The sequence below is a fragment of the Entelurus aequoreus genome, linkage group LG23, assembly GCF_033978785.1.
Source record: "Entelurus aequoreus isolate RoL-2023_Sb linkage group LG23, RoL_Eaeq_v1.1, whole genome shotgun sequence".
Classification (NCBI taxonomy): domain Eukaryota; kingdom Metazoa; phylum Chordata; class Actinopteri; order Syngnathiformes; family Syngnathidae; genus Entelurus; species Entelurus aequoreus.
In genome coordinates, this window is record NC_084753.1 from 19,761,178 (window position 1) to 19,782,119 (window position 20,942).

General features: G+C 38.1%; 1 protein-coding gene across 1 annotated transcript in view; it reads left to right on the plus strand.

Annotated features, from left to right (window-relative positions):
• map3k5 (mitogen-activated protein kinase kinase kinase 5) overlaps positions 1-20,942 on the plus strand; it is a 182,078-nt gene that overhangs the window by 110,805 nt on the left and 50,331 nt on the right. The window contains exons 14-15 of the mRNA XM_062033981.1: positions 13,435-13,516; positions 18,440-18,573. Coding sequence (XP_061889965.1) covers positions 13,435-13,516; positions 18,440-18,573 — 216 coding nt within the window. The remainder of the gene's footprint in view (positions 1-13,434; positions 13,517-18,439; positions 18,574-20,942) is intronic.

Consider the following 20,942-nt stretch of genomic DNA (forward strand, 5'->3'; position numbering starts at 1 on the left):
GTTGTTGACACTGCCTCCTCCCCCTCCAACTTTCTTCGGCTGACCAGCAAGAAGATTACCAACAAGATAAAGTGGATTTTATGTTTTAATCCTAATCATTCTAGTGACCGAGTTAATAAAGTTAAGGTGTTACTGTAGGTGTTTTCCAACTGAGTGCACCACAGGGCTAGTGACAAAGTGTGCGTGCATGTTGGCAATAAATACAATGTTGATCCATAACCCCCTTGTTATGTTAATTTGATGTTTAGTACTGTATCACACTGTACATTGTGTTCAAAGTCTACAAACGTTTACTAGAATATAGACTTTTGCCAAGGCTGGCACCCATTATTCCTATTCACATTGTTTTCTATGGAGAAATTCGCTTCAAATTACAAACTTTTCTATTTACGAACCCTGTTCAAGAACCAAGTAAGTTTGTAAATCGAGGTTCCACTGAATTTTAGAGTAATCAGTGTACATTCAACACAAGTGAATACACCGTAAAGTGGACATGTCCAAAGTGTGCTGTTGTTACCTCGCACTGCCTTAATCCTCTTGGGCATGGCATTGACTAGAGCTGCCCCGGTTGTTACTGAAATCATCTCCTACTTCTCCACTCGACCACTTTATCACCTTCAGCTTCCTCGGCAAGTCACCTGTCATCTTGGCTCGTGTGTTTGGGCTTCTTAAGTTGGAAAACTCCCATGCAGTCCAGTTTTCCAGTTCAGGGGCCCATTGTCTGCTTTGGAACATCACAGCACATGTCGGAATTCCGTCTCTTCCTTTAATGAACCGCAGCGTCCCAGTGTTTGCAGCACTCAACAAGCTCCAGACTGTGCCACAAAACACAATTATGTATTCGTAGTACATCAGGACCTCTATTTACAAACTTGAATGGTTCTTGAACAGGGTTTGAAAATAGAAATGTTCCTGTCCTGAAGCAAATGTCTCCATAAGAAACAATGTAAATATGAATAATGGGTTCAGGCCTTGACAAAAGTCCATATTTTAGTAAAAGTTTATACACTTTGAACACATTATAAAGTGCTATACATTACTGTATATTAAAAAAAAACCTAAGGATGGTATGGATCAACTTTATATTTAATAACAAAGCCAAAACAACAACGAGCTGAATGTCCTTATTTGTAGCCGCCCTGCCAACACGCACACATATGGTCACTAACCCTGTGGTGCACTCAGTTTAAAATCACATAATTCCTTAACTTTAACAGCTAGGTCGCTCTAATGATTAGTAGGGCTTGGCGTTATGGCCGAAAACTATATGACGACATATATGTTTTTTATTTTGAGCGATTTTGGTAATTATTGGTACTTTTTTCGACTTATTTAAGCCTGCCAATAAATACAGTAAAACAGTTTCCAATTTACCAAAGGTGCTATTTATCAGTGGAGAGACTGTCTGGTAACCAGGTAGGATTAGCACAGCTAAGGTGGCGAAATAAATGCAGGAGATTTGAAGGTAGTTGCAGATTTGAGACACTAAATAACAGTAGTTGACTTAGACCAGGGGTCGACAACCCGCGCCTCTAGAGCCGCATTAGCGCCGCCCTAGTGGCTCTCTGGAGCTTTTTCAGAAATGTATGAAAAATGGAAAAATATTTTTTGTTTTAATATGGTTTCTGTAGGAGGACAAACATGACACAAACCTCCATAATTGTTATAAAGCACACTGTTTATATTAAACATGCTTCACTGATTCGAGTATTTGGCGAGCGCCGTTTTGTCCTACTAATTTTGGCGGTCCTTGAACTCACCATAGTTTGTTTACATGTAAAACATTCTCCGACTTTCTAGGACGTGTTTTATGCCACTTCTTTTTCTGTCTCATTTTGTCCACCAAACTTTTAACGTTGTGCATGAATGCACAAAGGTGAGTTTTGTTGATGTTATTGACTTGTGTGGAGTGCTAATCAGACATATTTGGTCACTGCATGACTGCAAGCTAATCGATGCTAACATGCTATTTAGGCTAGCTATATGTACATATTGCATCATTATGCCTCATTTGTAGGTATATTTGAGGTCATTTAGTTTCCTTTAAGTCATCTTAATTCAATGTATATCTCATGACACACTATCTGTATGTAATATGGCTTTTCATTTTTTGCGGCTCCAGACAGATTTGTTTTTGTATTTTTGGTCCAATATGGCTCTTTCAACATTTTGGGTTGCCGACCCCTGACTTAGACTAAGACTTAGACTTCCTTTATTGTCATTCAAATTTGAACTTTACAGTACAGATAAGAACAAAATGTAGTTGCATCAGCTTGTTGTAGTGCAGGATAAAAGAGCAATAAGGTGCAAAGTGTTTGCATTTACAAAAGAAGGTGCAGATATAAATAGATTACTGAACAGATACATATATTGCACTTTTGCATATGCATCCACATTTATGGATGTATGTTATATTGTCTTTATAGTCCAGCAGATTAATCCGTTTTTGGGGGGAATTGAGGGGATTATTTTGTGTAGAAGTGTGTGTAGAACAAGTGTAGAAGCTATTGAACACTACACAGAGTAGTTTGGGAAGCTACTAATTAAAGCGACACATTGAAAGTGTCAGGATGTTGCCGCACGGTCTGCTTTAAAACCAACAAAACTAAAGACAAGTTTTTGTTATTGAGAGTATATTATAAGTAGGGCTGTCAAACGATTAGAATATTTAATTGCGATTAATCGCATGTTGTCCATAGTTAACTCAAAATTAATTGGAATTAATCGCAGATAGGTATAATTTTTCACCATTAATAAGTGTACCCTCGACAGATCATTTTCAGGGGGAGTGGCTTCATATTGCTGCATGACAATGTTTTAACCATCTCTATTAATTAATAAAATATAATATCCAGCATGCTAATCGTTATGTAATTGAGTGGTTAGGGCCGTGGCCAATATGATGGCATCGCATGACTTGCTGTGATGCATATATTCTTTAAAAAGGGATGTAGATATACCGTATAAGTCGCTCTGGATTATAAATCGCTCTGGAGTATAACTCGCATCGGCCGAAAATGCACAATAAAGAAGGAAAAAAACATATAAGTCGCACTGGAGTATAAGTGGCATTTTTTGGTTAAATTTATTTGATAAAACCCAACACCAAGAATAGACATTTGAAAGGCAATTTAAAATAAATAAAGAATAGTAAACAAAAGGCTGAATAAGTGTACGTTATATGAACGTGCCTGGTATGTTAACGTAACATATTATGGTAAGAGTCATTCAAATAACTATAACATATAGAACATGCTATACATTTACCAAACAATCTGTCACTCCTAATCACTAAATCCCATGAAATCTTGTACGTCTAGTCTCTTACGTGAATGAGCTAAATAATATTATTTGATATTTTACGCTAATGTGTTAATAATTTCACACATAAGTCGCTCCTGAGTATAAGTCGCACCAAACTATGAAAAAAACTGCGACTTATAGTCCGAAAAATATGATACATTTAAAAGAAATCTGTCATTAAGTATAGCAGTAACATATATATTGTTCTTACATAATCTTGTTTTGTTCTACTTCTAAATTGTTGGTGCTTATCGCAGATCATTTTTTATTTTTAGAGGTTTCTCCAATCCTTTTAGTCACTTTTTCTGTAATAAAAACGACTGGCAACAAATCTAGCATCTATTTTTGGTGTTATTGGCAACTGTACTCGTGTTTAAAGACTCTGTTTAGATTGTGTCGCGCCATGTCCGTGACGAAAAGCGAGCTGCAGAGAGCCTGATGCCACACTTGTTTTGCGTTGCTGGGAGCCTTTATCTCATTAAAAACCGCCAGTGTCATCTTAAATTGTGAAGATCGCTGTCCACGGGTCTATCTCGAATATATTAAAGTACATCCACAGTGCGGACACGCTGCCTGCGCTCCAGACGGGGTTGTCCGTATGTCTGGTGTTAATGTGTATGTTAGTGTCTTATGGTGGCCATTTGTCCCATGGTCTGTGAACACACCGTGTCGGCGGAGAATGAGCAAGTGTTGTGTCTCTAGTAGTGAAGCACGGAGGAAATACTTGGTGGAATTGGGCCCATTGTTATCATAAAAATTGACCATAAAAGCTAAAAAGAGCATCAGACTTTGTTTATTTTCTTCTCGGCGCTGCAATACATTATATGACTTTATTTTGTTAGGTGTGGTGGCTAATATTAAGCCCGTACATTAAGAAGAAACCCTAATTGTAGTTAAGCCGGATGTATAGTGTAGCACTTTTATTTTGAAGACGGAAAAGTGTGTGATTGGTTTGAGAAAGTGTCTTGACATGTTTTAATGATGGATCGACTGTTTGCAATAAAAAAAAAAAGTCTCCTTTCGACATCCTGCCGACCGTCTTTTATTTTTGTTGAGCTTTTATATCAACATACTAAATCAGTCAAAGTAACAATCTTTTCTGTATTCTGGACATCTGTGTTGGTGAATCTTTTGCAATTTGTTTAATGAACAATGGAGATAGCAAAGAAGAAAGCTGTAGGTGGGAAGCGGTGTATTAGCGGCCGGCTGCAGCAACATAAACACGTAGCCGGTGTTTCATTGTTTACATTCCCGATCGATGACAGTCAAGCTTTACCATTGGCCTGTGGAGAACTGGGACAACAGAGACTCTTACCAGGAGGACTTTGAGTTGGATACGCGGGTACCGTGAGTACGCAGCTGCGGCTTCCAAACATTTGATCGCTTACCCGTACGTGCGTGCCACTATGTGCATGTCACGTACGTAACTTTGGGGAAATATATGTGCTGTATGAACTTTGGGGATGTGAATGGTACTTTGGGCTGTGGGATTGAGTGTGTTGTGCGGGTGTTTGATTTGTATTGGCGGGTTATATGGATGGGAGGGGGGAGGTGTTTTTTATGCGGGATTAATTTGTGGCATATTAAATATAAGCCTGGTTGTGTTGTGGCTAATAGAGTATATATATGTCTTGTGTTTATTTACTGTTTTAGTCATTCCTAGCTGAATATCAGGTTCCACCTGCCTCTCACAGCATTTTCCCTATCTGAATCGCTTCCGCTGCCCTTTAGTCCTTAACTCTCACTTTCCTCATCCACAAATCTTTCATCCTCGCTCAAATGAATGGGGAAATTTTCGCTTTCTCTGTCCGAATCGCTCTCACTGCTTGTGGCCATGATTGTAAACAATGTGCAGATGTTAGGAGCTCCACAACCTGGGACGTCACGCTACTTCCGGTACAGGCAGGGCTTTTTTATCAGCGACCAAAAGTTGCGAACATTATCGTCGATGTTCTCTACTAAATCCTTTCAGCAAAAATATGGCAATATCGCAAAATGATAAAGTATGACACATAGAATGGATCTGCTATCCCCGTTTAAATAAGAAAATCTAATTTCAGTAGGCCTTTAACCGTGAACCTGAACACGGAAGTGAAGCACCACCCACCTCTAGAACGACACGCGCAGCAGGTGTTTGCTGCATGGATGTTGTCCCTTCTCACGGCAAAAAAATAGTCCTTTCTTGTCGGGAGAACAACTTGTTATGACTTTGAACCTGATATTTTCAAAATGTGCCTTTTTCTTTCCATTTCTGCTCGCTAGTGGCTCATCAGTATCAAGTGAACTGCAGCCAAGTTCCCCCCACTACGGCACGGCAGGAGGGTCAAAAAGGAAGTGTTCGTGTTTATCGGCTGCTTAAAAAATTAGTGCCGTTATTTAAATTTATTCTTAAGGCGTTATTATCGCGTTAACTTTGACAGCCCTAATATCAAGACATCATAGTTTCTCTTCTCACTCCATGCATAGAATCCACAGAAAGACAGCGCAACCACACTAGTGTTATGAGGGTAGCGTATGTGTGTGTTCCTTTAAGAATGGCAGTGTGTTGGGTGAGTGATGGCAGTGAGTGAGTGGAAGAGTTAGGAGAGCAAGCGGTAGCATGCAGCAGTACTGGCGACAGGCGAATATGTCCGGCAGAAATAAGAATATAGCGACCAAATTGTCAAGGCCTCGTCATTTCGACCCGAAAGCGGAGCTTAGCAGACCCATTGTCAGGTAATGTGAAGGGTGTTACCCCTAAAGAAAACATCGGTCCTGTGGGGAACGTCTCCTTTGCGCTCCTCGACTACAGTTTTGGACCTGAAAGGTGTAGTTGATACTGTTACGTGATTGGCTGTTAACGTGTCCCTCCTATTGCTCAGTGACACTTCATGTTTCCTGTTTTCTGGGTTCCCAAAGCGTGAGTGACTTCATTAAAATAATCTTGTTTCATAATTTCGGGTTTTTCCGACCAAAAGATATATGTATATATTGAATATTTTATCAAACACATTTTATATTGATATCGTATTATCGGCCCATCCCTAATGATTAGTAGAAAAAAATAAAATCCACTTTACTTTGTATGTTAATCTTCTTTGCGTGCAGCGCAAGGGGGGGGAAAGGGGGATAGGCAGTGTCGACAACGCTGTGGACACGTTCAGAATGTTTCCAACCACCCATTGCTTGTCCATTGCTTATTTTTGGACCCATATTAACCTAGCAAAACTAGAAAAAGGCTAAAAAATCTCTTAAAAAGCACACCAAGTAGCACAGTAGCCCGCCCACAATGGATGTGCTGCCGGGCACAAAATGGCTACACTGCAGGCACACAATGGGTGGATGAAATGTCGATACATCAAAGTAGGGATGTCCGATAATATCGGACTGCCGATATTATCGGCCGATAAATGCTTTAAAATGTAATATCGTAAATTATCGGTATCTGTTTCAAAATGATCGGTATCGGTTTAAAAAAGTAAAATTTATGACTTTTTAAAACGCCGCTGTGTACACGGACGTAGGGAGAAGTACAGAGCGCCAATAAACCGTAAAAGCACTGCTTTCGCGTGCCGGCCCAATCACATATCTACGGCTTTTCACACACACACAAGGGAATGCAAGCATACTTGGTCAACAGCCATACATGTCACACTGAGGGTTGTGTATAAACAACTTTAACACTGTTACAAATATGCGCCACACTGTGAACCCACACCAAACAAGAATGACACACACATTTCTGGAGAGCATCCGCACCGTAACACAACATAAACACAACAGAACAAATACCCAGAACCCCTTGCAGCACTAACTCTTCCAGGACACTACAGTATACACCCCCTGCTGCCCCCTACCCCCCCCCAACCTTCTCATGCTCTCTCAGGGACAGCATGTCCCAAATTCCAAGCTGCTGTTTTGAGGCATGTTAAAAAAAATAATGCACTTTGTGACTTCAATAATAAATATGGCAGTGCCATGTTGGCATTTTTTTCCATAACTTGAGTTGATTTATTTTAGAAAACCTTGTTACATTGTTTAATGCATCCAGCAGGGCATCACAACAAAATTAGGCATAATAATGTGTTAATTCCACGACTGTATATATCGGTATCGGTTGATATCGGTATCGGTAATTAAGAGTTGGACAATATCGGAATATCGGATAACAGCAAAAAAAGCCATTATTGGACATCTCTAATATTTTATCAAACACATGTTATGTTGCTATCGATTGTGTCTATCGCGATATAGATTGATATCGTATTATCGTCCCAGCCCTAATGATTAGTAGAAAAAAATGTAATCCACTTTACCTTGTCTGTTAATCTTCTCAAAGGAGGGGAAAGGGTGATAAGCAGTGTCGACAACGCTGTGGGCACGTTTGGAATGTTTCCAACAACACATTGCTTGTCCATTGCTTTTGTTGGACCCATATTAAGCTAGCAAAACTAGAAAAATGCTAAAAACCTCTTAAAAAGCACACAAAGTAGCACAGTAGCCCGCCCACAATGGATGTGCTGCCGGCCACAAAATGGCTACACTGCAGGCACACAATGGGTGGATGAAATGTTGATACATCAAAGTGTATTTTTATTCGGGCTGCGGTTCGTGAATCGAGTTTCCACTGTACTTGTGTTGACAGATGTTTGGAAAATCATGGCAAACTTGTAATTATAAGTTGTTATTGTTGAGTAGAATACTTACGCCATGTGCTAACTATCCGCACTTGAGGCACTCGTGTCAGCGCAGCGCTCAGGTGCAACATTTCACACTTCCTTGTTATCGCACACACGCCTTGCTTCGTTTGTCATCCTCGCTCGCTGATCAGGGAAAGTGTTCCGTTTTTTTTTCCCCCCTCGGAGGCTCCCGAGCACCTCCGGCGTCGTGACGTGGCGTGTGAAAAGTCAATGAGTCATGCCTACCGTTGTCATGGCGCTCTTCTTTGCATAGAAAACAGTGAAAGGATGACGGTGTGATGGGAGGACGGCATGTGAGACGGGAGACAGCCACAGGTGCAGCACCTGCGTGCACAATGTGTGCAACGAGGCAACATGCTGAATCCCAGGTTGTGTGTAGTGAGCGTGTTAAAGGTTATTATCCTGTCGCTGTGTGTGTGTGTGTATGTGTTTGTGTGTGTGTGTGTGCGTGTGTGTGAGAGGTATGCGTGCAAACATACTGTAATAACGTCTGGATAAGAGTGCCAGCCACATACTTTTGCAATAATGGCACCTTTAGCATATGCTAAACTCTTCAATAGATACATCTTAGGAATGGAGCAAATTGTTTATTTCTAATAAAAATGAGTGGTTAGAGTGTCCGCCCTGAGATCAGTAGGTTGTGAGTAGAGATGTCAGGCCGATATTATCGGCCGATAAATGCGTTAAAATGTAATATCGTAAATTATCGGTATTGTTTTTTTTTATTATCGGTATCGTTTTTTTGTGGTTTTTTTTAGTTTTTTTTAAATTAAATCAACATAAAAAACACAAGATACACCATACTTGCCAACCTTGAGACCTCCAATATCGGGAGGTGGGGGGGGGGGGATTGGTCGGGGGTGGGGGGGGGGGCGTGGTTATTTACAGCTAGAATTCACCAACTCGAGTATTTTATATATATATATATATATATATATATATATATATATATATATATATATATATATATATATATATATATATATATATATATATATATATATATATTTACATTTATTTTAATTAAATAAAATAAATACTTGAATTTCAGTGTTCCGGTGGTTATCCATTAGATGGCAGTATTGTCCTGTTTAACTTCTCCGTTCATGATGAGTATATCATTCCGGCCACCGTGTTCAATGGAGAAGTCTGTTCTACATATTTACAGGCAACATACACCTTCCCCTTCGAACGTCTCCTTGTTGTGTGCGCAGTTGTGCACTCTACTCTCTAAAAGCCCTAGATGTTATGACGTCATTGGGCAGGCAAGCTGTTTATATTGTGGGAAAGTGGACGTGAGAACAGGCTGTCCCCACTCAGTCTCAGGTCCGCATTGAGCTTCTGGGGGCGTGGCCTCCAGCTCCGGCTGAATACCGGGAGTTTGTCGGGAGAAAATCTCTGCCAGGAGGTTGTCGGGAGAGGCGCTGGATTCCCCTGCTAAAAACGGGAGGGTTGGCAAGTATTAGTGCACCAACCCAAAAAACCTCCCCCATTTACACTCATTCACACTCATTCACACAAAAGGGTTGTTTCTTTCTGTTATTAATATTCTGGTTCCTACATTATAAATCAATATATATCAATACAGTCTGCAAGGGATACAGTCCGTAAGCACACATGATTGTGCGTGCTGCTGGTCCACTAATAGTACTAACCTTTAACAGTTAATTTGACTCATTTTCATTAATTACTTGTTTCTATGTAATATTTGTATATTGTTTTAATTTATTTTTTATTCAACAAAATGTTTTTAATTTATTTATCTTATTTTATTTTTTAATTTTTTTTTTTAAAGTACCTTCTCTTCACCATACCTTGTTGTCCAAATTAGGCATAATGATATGTTAATTCCACGACTGTATATATCGGTTGATATCGGTATCGGTTGATATTTGTATCGGTTGATATAGGAATCGGTAATTAAAGAGTTGGACAATATCGGATATCGTCAAAAAGCCATTATCGGACATCCCTAGTTGTGAGTTCAAACCCCGGCCGAGTCATACCAAAGACTATAAAAATGGGACCCATTACCTCCCTGCTTGGCACTCAGTATCAAGGGTTGGAATTGGGGGTTAAATCACCAAAATGATTCCCGGGCGCGGCCACTGCTGCTGCTCACCTCCCAGGGGGTGAACAAGGGGATGGGTCAAATGCAGAGGACAAATTTCACCACAACTAGTGTGTGTCTGTGTGTGACAATCATTGGTACTTTAACTTTAACTTTAACTTAAATGTGGTACAAGGAAGAAGGTACTTATTCTAATTCAGGGGTGTCCAAATATTTTTCCACTGAGGGTCGCACACTGAAAGATGAAAGCCAGTGAGGGCTTTTTTAATATTTTGCATTTTCAAAACCAATACAATGTTTATTGTAAGCATTAGGGGCCAGGGCTCCCCTCAAATTTGGTGAATGTTAGAAGTCCCAGGAACCCAAAAGAGTCTCTGTCATTAAAGTTTTACGTTTTTGTTTTTTTTACTTTCAACGTTAAAATAGCTGTAGATCAGGTATGTCCAAAGTGCGGCCCTGGGGCCATTTGCGGCCCGCAGGTCATTTTTTAACAGCCCATTTTAAAATACGATTAAAAACATAAAAAGTGGTATGAAAGACCAAACAGGTGAAATGTAACAAGAAAATGTTGCAATGTTTACTCTAATAACACAAAGCTGCCATGCAGGCTGTTTCTTTCTTTAAAAAATAATAATGAATGAAAATCAATGTTATTATGAATTATTGACCTATTCAAGGGTCCAATTATGTCACATTAAATATTGCACTTTGAGATATTTTTTGGGGAAAATGTTGCATATTTTGTGTTTGCCATATAAAAAATTGATCTGTCTTTTTTTTTTTAAAGAAGGGCCTAAAACGAACAAACAAAAAACATAAACAACAATACAACTTATAATTGACGGATAGATCTGAAGTTGATCTCGAGATTATTGTGTTAAAAGTAAACAGTAAAAAAAATGTATAATTTATTTTTAACACTTTAATGAGTAGGACCCTTTTGGTTCCCCAATAATTTTTGTGTGATTTGTTTTTAAGTGTCATTGCTCAAAAAATAATAATGAATTAAAATCAATGGTGTTATGAGTTATTGACCTTTTTAAGACTCCAATTATTATAAAATCTCAAATATTCCACTTAAAAATGTTATTGGGTGAAAATATTGCATATTTTGTGTTTTTTCCATAAAAAACAGGGTTTTCTTTGACAAAAAGAGCATACGACTTAAATCTTTAAAAACGTTATATTGACAGACAGACCTTATGTTGATCTATGGATTTAAAACTTGAATAATAATAAAAATAATAATACTGAATAATGACACTTTTTTTTTTTTTTTTTAACAAAACCTTTTGGGGTCTTTGGGATCAAGCCTGAGTGGGGGCCTAAATGTATATTTTTTTATACATATATTGTATTGGTTTTTAAAATAAAAAAATATCAAAATGGCTTTGATTTTTCAGTGCGCGGCCCTCAGTGGAAAAAGTTTGGACACCCCTGCTGTAGATCAACTTCAGATCGATCATTTGACACAAAGTTTACATTTGTTGTCCCTTTGTGTCAAAGAAAACCCTGTTTTTATGGTAAAAACACATACACACAAAAAAAAAGACTATTCGATGGGAAGTAATTGGAGCCCTTAAATAGGTAAATAATTCACAACAACGTTGCTTTTAATTCATTATTATTTTTTGAAAAATGATAGTTAAAAAAAACATCAGACTGTTAGTGTTACTGAGTATTAAAATAAGTCATATCAATACATTATTTTTACTTGTAACGCTTAAATCCCTACCTCAACTTGCAGATCTATCCGTTGATTATAAGTTTGTATTATTTTTGGAGCAATGCCAAACTGCTTGCATGGCAGCTTTGTTTTATTAATGTCAATATTGCAACATTGTCTCATTGCACTACACTTTTTTGATATTTTATTCCTCTTTTGATGTTTTTATTTGTAATACTATTTATAAAAATGTGCCGCAAATTTAGCTGCAGGCCACATTTAGGATAGCCCTACTCTCATCAATTTAACAAAAACGATGTGTAATTATCACATTCATTATGCATTTAAGAATGTAAGAGAGATTTTATGTAATGATAATTAAAAAATAAATAAATAAAACATTCATAAAAATGATTGAAAAGCTTGTGAAAATAATATATTGGTCATGCAATATATATGAATTTATATGAATGTGTAATATACATTTTCATCATCTATTTTAACTGGCTTAGTTTTTATTTAATTTTACCACAAAAAAGAAAATATTAAGTTTAACTGTAATTTTTCCATAGTCAAACTGCCTTCATTGTCAGTGCAGGCAATGTTTTTAGTGGCATTTTAGCATTGTGTAAAAATGTCCTGAAGCCTTTTTTTGAACGGTCATGCAAGTGTAAAAAGCAGTTAACCACTAATTTAATGTACAACTTTAAATTAATAAAATTAATTGTGTGCGCTAAAGCAGCGAGCGAGTCAGTAGCAAGCTAACTAGCTCCTCATGCTGGCCGTTTGCTTAGGCGGGACCTGGTCTGCACACATCAAGAAAGATGATCAGCTTTCGTGATGTCTCCTTAAAAATAATATCAAGTCACACAAGGGTCAAAAACAATATTAAAGCTGCAAGCAGCGATGGACGGGACCGACTTTGAGGGCTCATAAAATCCAAACCGGAGCAGTAATTAAAACTCTTTCATCAACTTTTAATCAAAAGGGTTCAATGTCTCTCCTGTGCTAATTTGAAGCCGACACGACAAACGCGCTCACAGGAGATAATGTTTGAAATAAGGTGACTGTTTTTACACAACTTTTGTTTTGAAGGGGGAATTGCAAACTTCCTGTTTATTTTTGCTGGGGGTTGTCAGTGTATGAAATATAGGTCTAAGTGAGACCTACATAGAGGTTTTTGTTTCATGTCTCTACGACATTCCTACTGGGAGTTACAGGCAGTTTTGTCTGTGTTTTCTTCCTAGGGGGCGCTAGAGCGCAATTTAGAGTTTTGGGGTTTGGTTTTTTTGATTAGATCGCAATTTTCGCCAGTCCTGATGTGTGTCCAATTTGGTGAGTTTTGAAGCATGTTAAGAGGGTCAAATTACAGCTCAAAGAGGCGGCAGTATAATAATAAAACGCTAGAAATACAATAGGGTCCTCTGTCCCAAAGGGACTCGGTCCCTAATAAGTTAAAGTTTAAAGTACCACTGATAGTCACACACACACCAGGTGTGGTGAAATTACCCTCTGCATTTGACCCATCCACTTGTTCCACCCCCTGGGAGGTGAGGGGAGCAGTGAGCAGCAGTGGTGGCCACGCTCGGGAATCATTTTGGTGATTTAACCCCCAATTCCAGCCATTGATGCTGAGTGCCAAGCAGGGAGGTAATGGGTCTCATTTGTATAGTTACCATAACGTTATTTACATTTTATGGCATGTCTTTTCTCAGGTTTTGTGATCTGGTCAACAGCATCACCGAGGAGGCCTGGCGAGGTCCTGACGAAGGAGACTGTGACGCGGACACATTAGAAGTGAGTCGCTCACACTTGTTATTGTGTATTGTATATTGCACAACGTTGGAATAGCAGTCAGGAGCAAACTGCTCAGTCAGCATTAATACTAGGGGTGTCCTAATCTAATAATTGAGTATTATTATAGGGGCGGCGTGGCGAATTTGGTAGAGTGGCCGTGCCAGCAATCGGAGGGTTGCTGGTTACTGGGGTTCAATCCCCACCTTCTACCATCCTAGTCACGTCCGTTGTATCCTTGGGCAAGACACTTCACCCTTGCTCCTGATGGGTGCTGGTTAGCGCCTTGCATGGCAGCTCCCGCCATCAGTGTGTGAATGTGTGTGTGAATGGGTGAATGTGGAAATACTGTCAAAGCACTTTGAGTACCTTGAAGGTAGAAAAGCACTATACAAGTATAACCCATTTATCATTTATCATTTATTATTGAGTATCATATTAGCTTGCATCTAGAACAGGGGTGTCAAACGTACAACCCGACGGCCGGATCAGGCCCGCGAACAGGTTTTATCCGGCCCGCGGGATCAATTTGCTAAGTATAAAAATTAACCTGAAATGTTTGATTGAAGGAAACTGCTGTTCTAAATGTGTCCACTGGATGTCGCAATAGCAATTATTTGTATCTTTGTGGATGATGCTACATATGTACAAAATAAACCACATGATGTTAGTACATTAGTTGAGGAAAATGATCAAACTACATAAACAACATCCTGTAATTTGATTTTGATATCATTTTTTTATCTTGATAGATTGAAAATGAACACCAATGAGTTGACTGATGAACATTATCACATAATTTATTCAGAAAATATAAATAACGACAAATAAGGATCGAATACTATTAACCGCAACATGTAAGTGTAAAAAAAACAACAACAACATTATGATTTATACATTTTCAGAATGTGCTTGTTCTTTTTTTAAACAAAGAAAACAATCTGAAGTTGTCTTTATTTTTAAGTCATCGTGTTGTGATTTTACCAGTCCGGCCCACTTGGGAGTACATTTTTCTCCATGTGGCCCCCGATCTAAAATGAGTTTGACAACCCTGGTCTAGAATGTCCAATATAAGCTCCAATGCAAGCAGTCCTGCAGCACTTTGAGTTTGAGTTTGAGTTTATTTCGAACATGCAAGCATACAACATAATACATCACAATTTCCAGTTTCTTTTCAACATGTTCGAAAAGGAGTAGGAAGAAGCAGAGCTTATTTAATCCTACCCCTTTTCTTTACATAACAGTTGCAAAACTTTTTGTTCACTTCCTGTTCACAATTTTTTCACAATAAACTCCATAAGTAATTACAATAAAAATAAATAAATAAATAATAGTAAGAATTTAATAATAATAATTGGTGAAGTAAGTCATATTTCATATGATGAGATAAGTAAGATTACTTTAAGAATGAATGAATGGATGGATGAAATAAATTGAGAATGTTTGTCATGGTTCTTCTTCATTGTACTTTGTAAACACTTTAAGTTTGAAGAGTTTCTTGAAGTGTATCATATTAGTACATTGTTTGATTGCTTTGCTTAATCCATTCCATAATTTAATTCCACATACTGATATACTGAAGGTCTTAAGTGTTGTTCGTGCAACCAAATGTTTTAAATTACTTTTACTTGTGTAATAAATATCCTGTATTTTAGTCCAGTAATTTACAAAAGATAACCATGGTAGGCTTTAGACTACTAGAAGCTAACAGCTACACAACAGCCAAGCACACAACAGCACACAAGCTAGACATGTGTAATATGTGTCCTTAATTGAAGAATATTGCAGTCCAAAAAGCATTTGTCAATACAAACAAGTATCACATGAATTGAGTTCTATATTACTTACACATACAAAGTCTCCAAGGCGGGAACGTATTGAAAATATCAAGTAACAAACGTGTCCGCATCATTCAATTTACTGTGTCATGAGTTTAACTTAATTAACTATTTTGGTTACTCATTATGGGAATCACAACTTACTTCAGTAATTATTCATGAAAACTATATTGATTACCGTATTTTTCTGAGTATAAGTCGCTCCGGAGTATAAGTCGCACCGGCCGAAAATGCATAATAAAGAAGGAAAAAAACATATACAGGTATAAGTCGCACTGGAGTATAAGTTGCATTTTTTGGGGACATTTATTTGATAACACCCAACACCAAGAATAGACATTTGAAAGGCAATTTAAAATAAATAAAGAATAGTGAACAACAGGCTGAATAAGTGTACGTTATATGAGGCATAAATAACCAACTGAGAACGTGCCTGGTATGTTAACGTAACATATTATGGTAAGAGTCATTCAAATAACTATAACATATAGAACATGCTATACGTTTACCAAACCATCTGTCACTATAAATCGCTAAATCCCATGAAGTCTTATACGTCTAGTCTCTTACGTGAATGAGCTAAATAATACTATTTGATATTTTACGGTAATGTGTTAATAATTTCACACATAAGTCGCTCCTGAGTATAAGTCGCACCCCCAGCCAAACTATGAAAAAAACTGCGACATATAGTCCGAAAAATACGGTATTCCTTTATGTATTTTGTGTTACCAATCGAGCACAGGAAGTGAACGAACAAATGTGTAAGAAATTGCTATGAAATGGATTTGGATTAAATACATTTTGCTTCTTCCTACTTCTTGTTGGACATGTTGTAATGAGTAACTGTAGATAAATGTGATGTCGCTACAGTATAGTAACTGTATGCCTGTTTGAACAAAATCAAAACCATAACCACAACCATGTATGTCGCCAAAAATTCAAATGCTGCGCCACTTCAACTTAAAAACAGTCCATTTCAGAGGGTTAAATAAAGTTAAAGTACCAATGATTGTCACACACACACACTAGGTGTGGCGAAATTATTCTCTGCATTTGACCCATCACCCTTGATCACCCCCTTGGAGGTGAGGGGAGCAGTGGGCAGCAGTGGTGGCCGCGCCCGGGAATCATTTTTGGTGATTTAACCCCCTATTCCAACCCTTGACGCTGAGTGCCAAGCAGGGAGAAATGTGAACAGGCTAGAGTTTTTCATACTTACAGTTGTTTTTCTTTTTAAGTAATTTAACTTTTTCACAAAATAATAAAATGATAAATAATTCCTGCTGATATTTAATCAGATCAATACCAGTATCGGCCAATACTCGAGGCTCCAATAAAAAGTTGTAACGGTACACCCCTAATTAATAGGGATGGGAATCTTATAGCAGCTCACGATTCGATTCCGATTTGATTTAAAAAAAAAAATCTATCTAGAGTCGCAATAAATACAAATATGTGATTTGAATATGAATAATAAATTGTTCAGCACTTCTGCTAATTAATACAACTGATTGGTTCGTTGTAAACAACAGTGCAACACACATGAGTCGTACAAACAACATTTTAAAGCGCATGCAGGCATCGCTAATCCCGCTAGATGCTGACCACATATGATATACAAATGCAGCTACTGCCTACTTGCTAATCAAAACCACATCAGGAGGTTTCCTACAGCCACAACTGTTGTTATGACATTGCATTAATTAGAGACCCTGGTGGTTATTTGAATTAAAGCCTTAATTGGAACATTTACAGTACATAATCAATCAATCAATCAATCAAAGTTTACTTATATAGCCCTAAATTACGAGTGTCTCAAAGGGCTGCACAAGCCACAACGACATCCTCGGCTCAGATCCCACATCAGGGCAAGAAAAAACTCAACCCAATGGGATGACAATGAGAAACCTTGGAGGGGACCACAGATGTGGGGACCCCCCCCCCCCCCCCCGGGCGACCGGTGCAATGGACGTTGAGTGGATCTAGCATAATAGCGGGAGAGTCCAGTCCATAGTGGATCTAGCATAATAGCGTGAGAGTCCAGTCCATAGTGGATCTAGCATAATAGTGTGAGAGTCCAGTCCATAGTGGATCTAACATAATAGTGTGAGAGTCCAGTCCATAGTGGATCTAACATAATAGCGTGAGAGTCCAGTCCATAGTGGATCTAGCATAATAGCGTGAGAGTCCAGTCCATAGTGGATCTAGCATAATAGTGTGAGAGTCCAGTCCATAGTGGATCTAACATAATAGCGTGAGAGTCCAGTCCATAGTGGATCTAGCATAATAGCGTGAGAGTCCAGTCCATAGTGGATCTAGCATAATAGTGTGAGAGTCCAGTCCATAGTGGATCTAACATAATAGTGTGAGAGTCCAGTCCATAGTGGATCTAGCATAATATTGTGAGAGTCCAGTCCATAGTGGATCTAGCATAATATTGTGAGAGTCCAGTCCATTGTGGATCTAGCATAATAGTGTGAGAGTCCAGTCCATAGTGGATCTAGCATAATATTGTGAGAGTCCAGTCCATAGTGGATCTAGCATAATAGCGTGAGAGTCCAGTCCATAGTGGATCTAGCATAATAGTGTGAGAGTCCAGTCCATAGTGGATCTAGCATAATAGCGTGAGAGTCCAGTCCATAGTGGATCTAGCATAATAGTGTGAGAGTCCAGTCCATAGTGGATCTAGCATAATAGTGTGAGAGTCCAGTCCATAGTGGATCTAGCATAATAGTGTGAGAGTCCAGTCCATAGTGGATCTAGCATAATATTGTGAGAGTCCAGTCCATAGTGGATCTAGCATAATATTGTGAGAGTCCAGTCCATAGTGGGGCCAGCAGGAGATTTATTGTTTGATCTTTGTAATTTTTACCTAACTGTAAGACACATCAGGGCAGCTGTTTTTAAATGTGCTCTACAAATAAACCTTGGCCATGAATCATTAAAATTCGGTGGAAAAAAACTGCCTATTTTATGCCTGAAAATAGACAAGAATACAAAATGTACCCCTTTTGAGAAGAATGTGTTTGGATGATGCACACATTTGGAGCCACTTACCATAAGTTACCTGCCTTTGTCTTTTTAGTACGACTATGAGTATGATGAGCACGGTGACAGGGTGGTTCTTGGAAAAGGCACATTTGGAGTGGTGTATGCAGGCCGGGACCTCAGCAACCAGGTCCGATTGGCCATCAAGGAGATACCGGAGAGAGACAGCAGGTGATGTGTACTCCTATTATCTGTCCATTAACCTTAATGTATCGCGCTGCAAAAGCACCACGTTTCAGACAAATATCATTTTCATCTGTGTTGCTGTTAAGGTTGTACGGTATGCCGGTAATAATAAGGTAGCACAGTACCAAAGAATTGATAAAGGTACTATACTGCCCTTGAAAAATACCGGTATTTTTTTTTCATCGACATGATGTGACATTGTTGGTAATATGAGCCGAGGCGCATGTGAGTCAACACACACAGAAACAGTGTGAAGACAGAAGAGGGGGAATGGCTTTAAAAAAAAAAAGATAAAGGTGAAGCTATAAACACTGCAGAGCGGCGCTTTAAAACATAGCTAGTTAGCGACTAATGTCCCTCCGCAGTGTTTTACTTCTTAAACCACTTATCCTCGCCTCCTTGGCGACAAATAATCTACATTACTACAGACTGCCTTTTCAATAAAAGGACCACAACTATGGAACTCTCTACCTGACACTTTGAAAAGTATACCTGCACTCGTCACTTTAAAAAAATAAATACAATTGTGGCTAGTTGAGCAACAATCGTGTTCCCATGTTTAGTTTTTACTAATTTTTACTATTTGGTTTTTATCTAGTCTGCACTTTGTCTGTGTTATTATTATTATTGGCATTTATCTAGTTTGCACTTTGTCTGTATTATTACTATCATCATTATTATCGACTCATCTTTGCCTTATTCTTTTTATTTTCTTATTTTAATGATGTTGGATCTGTGTTGTTGTTGTTGTTGGGGAAAAGTGTTGTAAATTCAGTGTTTCCCATAAACTGCCAAGATACCTGTGGCTATGGGCGTGGTCACCATGACATCATCGAGTAATTTGCATAATTTACTACAATGATATGATTTTCTCTAAAAAGGCTCAAAAAATGTATACTTACTAATTAATAATAACAGTTTTGTTTTAAACGTCCATCCATCCATCCATTTTACAATATAATTACAACACTTTATGTACATATTTATATACAGATTTGAACAATAAGTTATTCACTGAAATATATTTATTAATTGTGGTTCTTACAAAAAATATATCTTATAAAATATAAAAGCTAAAATGTCTCTTAAATCTCTGCCCCTTTAATTAGTGCATACTAAATAATTTAACTTTAGCCTACTACTACAACCATATTATTTACCAGCAACATAAAGTGAAACAGAGGCAGAGGTGTCCTGCCACAGTCAGTAACAAATAAACAGAAAACAGTAGTGGTCAAATACAAATAAGGCAACAAGAGAAGTATCCTACACTTCTCTTTTGTAAAGTAAATCTGAACAGCCGATATGGGCATCTACATCAACTATATGATTTGCCTGAGAAACTGGACAGGACAAAAAAAATTAAAAAAAATTTATTTATTTTTTATTAGTGGCGGACGTAATTCTTTCGTGGCGGGCCGCCACAAATAAATTAATGTGTGGGAAACACTGAAATTAGCTTTGGCTACAAACACTATGATGCATACATTGGATAACTGTTTCAGATGTCTATGTTTCTGTATCTGTCCCTATTTCAAATAAACCTTTATATATACATTTCTTACAATTATCTTCCCTGGTGTACTAGGAATAGCTAAACATGCTTCACTACACACTGGAGGATATAATAACCGCTAACTGCAAGCTAGCGCTCCTGAATGTAAACAAATGGGTGGATCAATTCAGATAAGTAGTAAAAGTACAAGAGCCATATCTAGTCGATACTACAATGATTACATGGATATTTCTTATTGTCACAAAATATTTTCATTTTTTTATTGTTTATAAACTTAAGAAATACGTCCCTGGACACAGGAGGACTTTTATTATGACCAGTGTATGACCTTGTAACTACTTGGTATTGGATCGATATCCAAATTTGCAGTATCACCTTAAAACGTATGTAAAGTATCCAAATAACAGAAGAATAAGTGCTTATTACATTTTAACAGAAGTGTAGGTAGAACATGTTTAAACAAAAAGTACCATATTTTTGGGACGGTAAGGCGCACTTAAAATCCTTTCATTTTTCTCAAAAATGGACAGTGCGCCTCATAACCCTGATGCGCCTAGTGACCTAATAATTCTGGTTGTGCTTACCGACCTTTTTAAGCAATTTTATTTGGTACGTGGCGTAATGATAAATGTGCCCAGTAGATGGCAGTCACACATAAGAGATACGTGTGTACTGCAGCCTGTTCACTAAATGACGCTAGCAAGTACAGGTAAGCAAGCAAGACCAAAACGTTGATGTTTCTTGGAGAATATAGAACATTAAACACAGCGCTCAAAAATCTGTCAAAATGTTTAGTATGACTTTGGTAAGCTACGAAGCTGCACCACTTGATGGAACG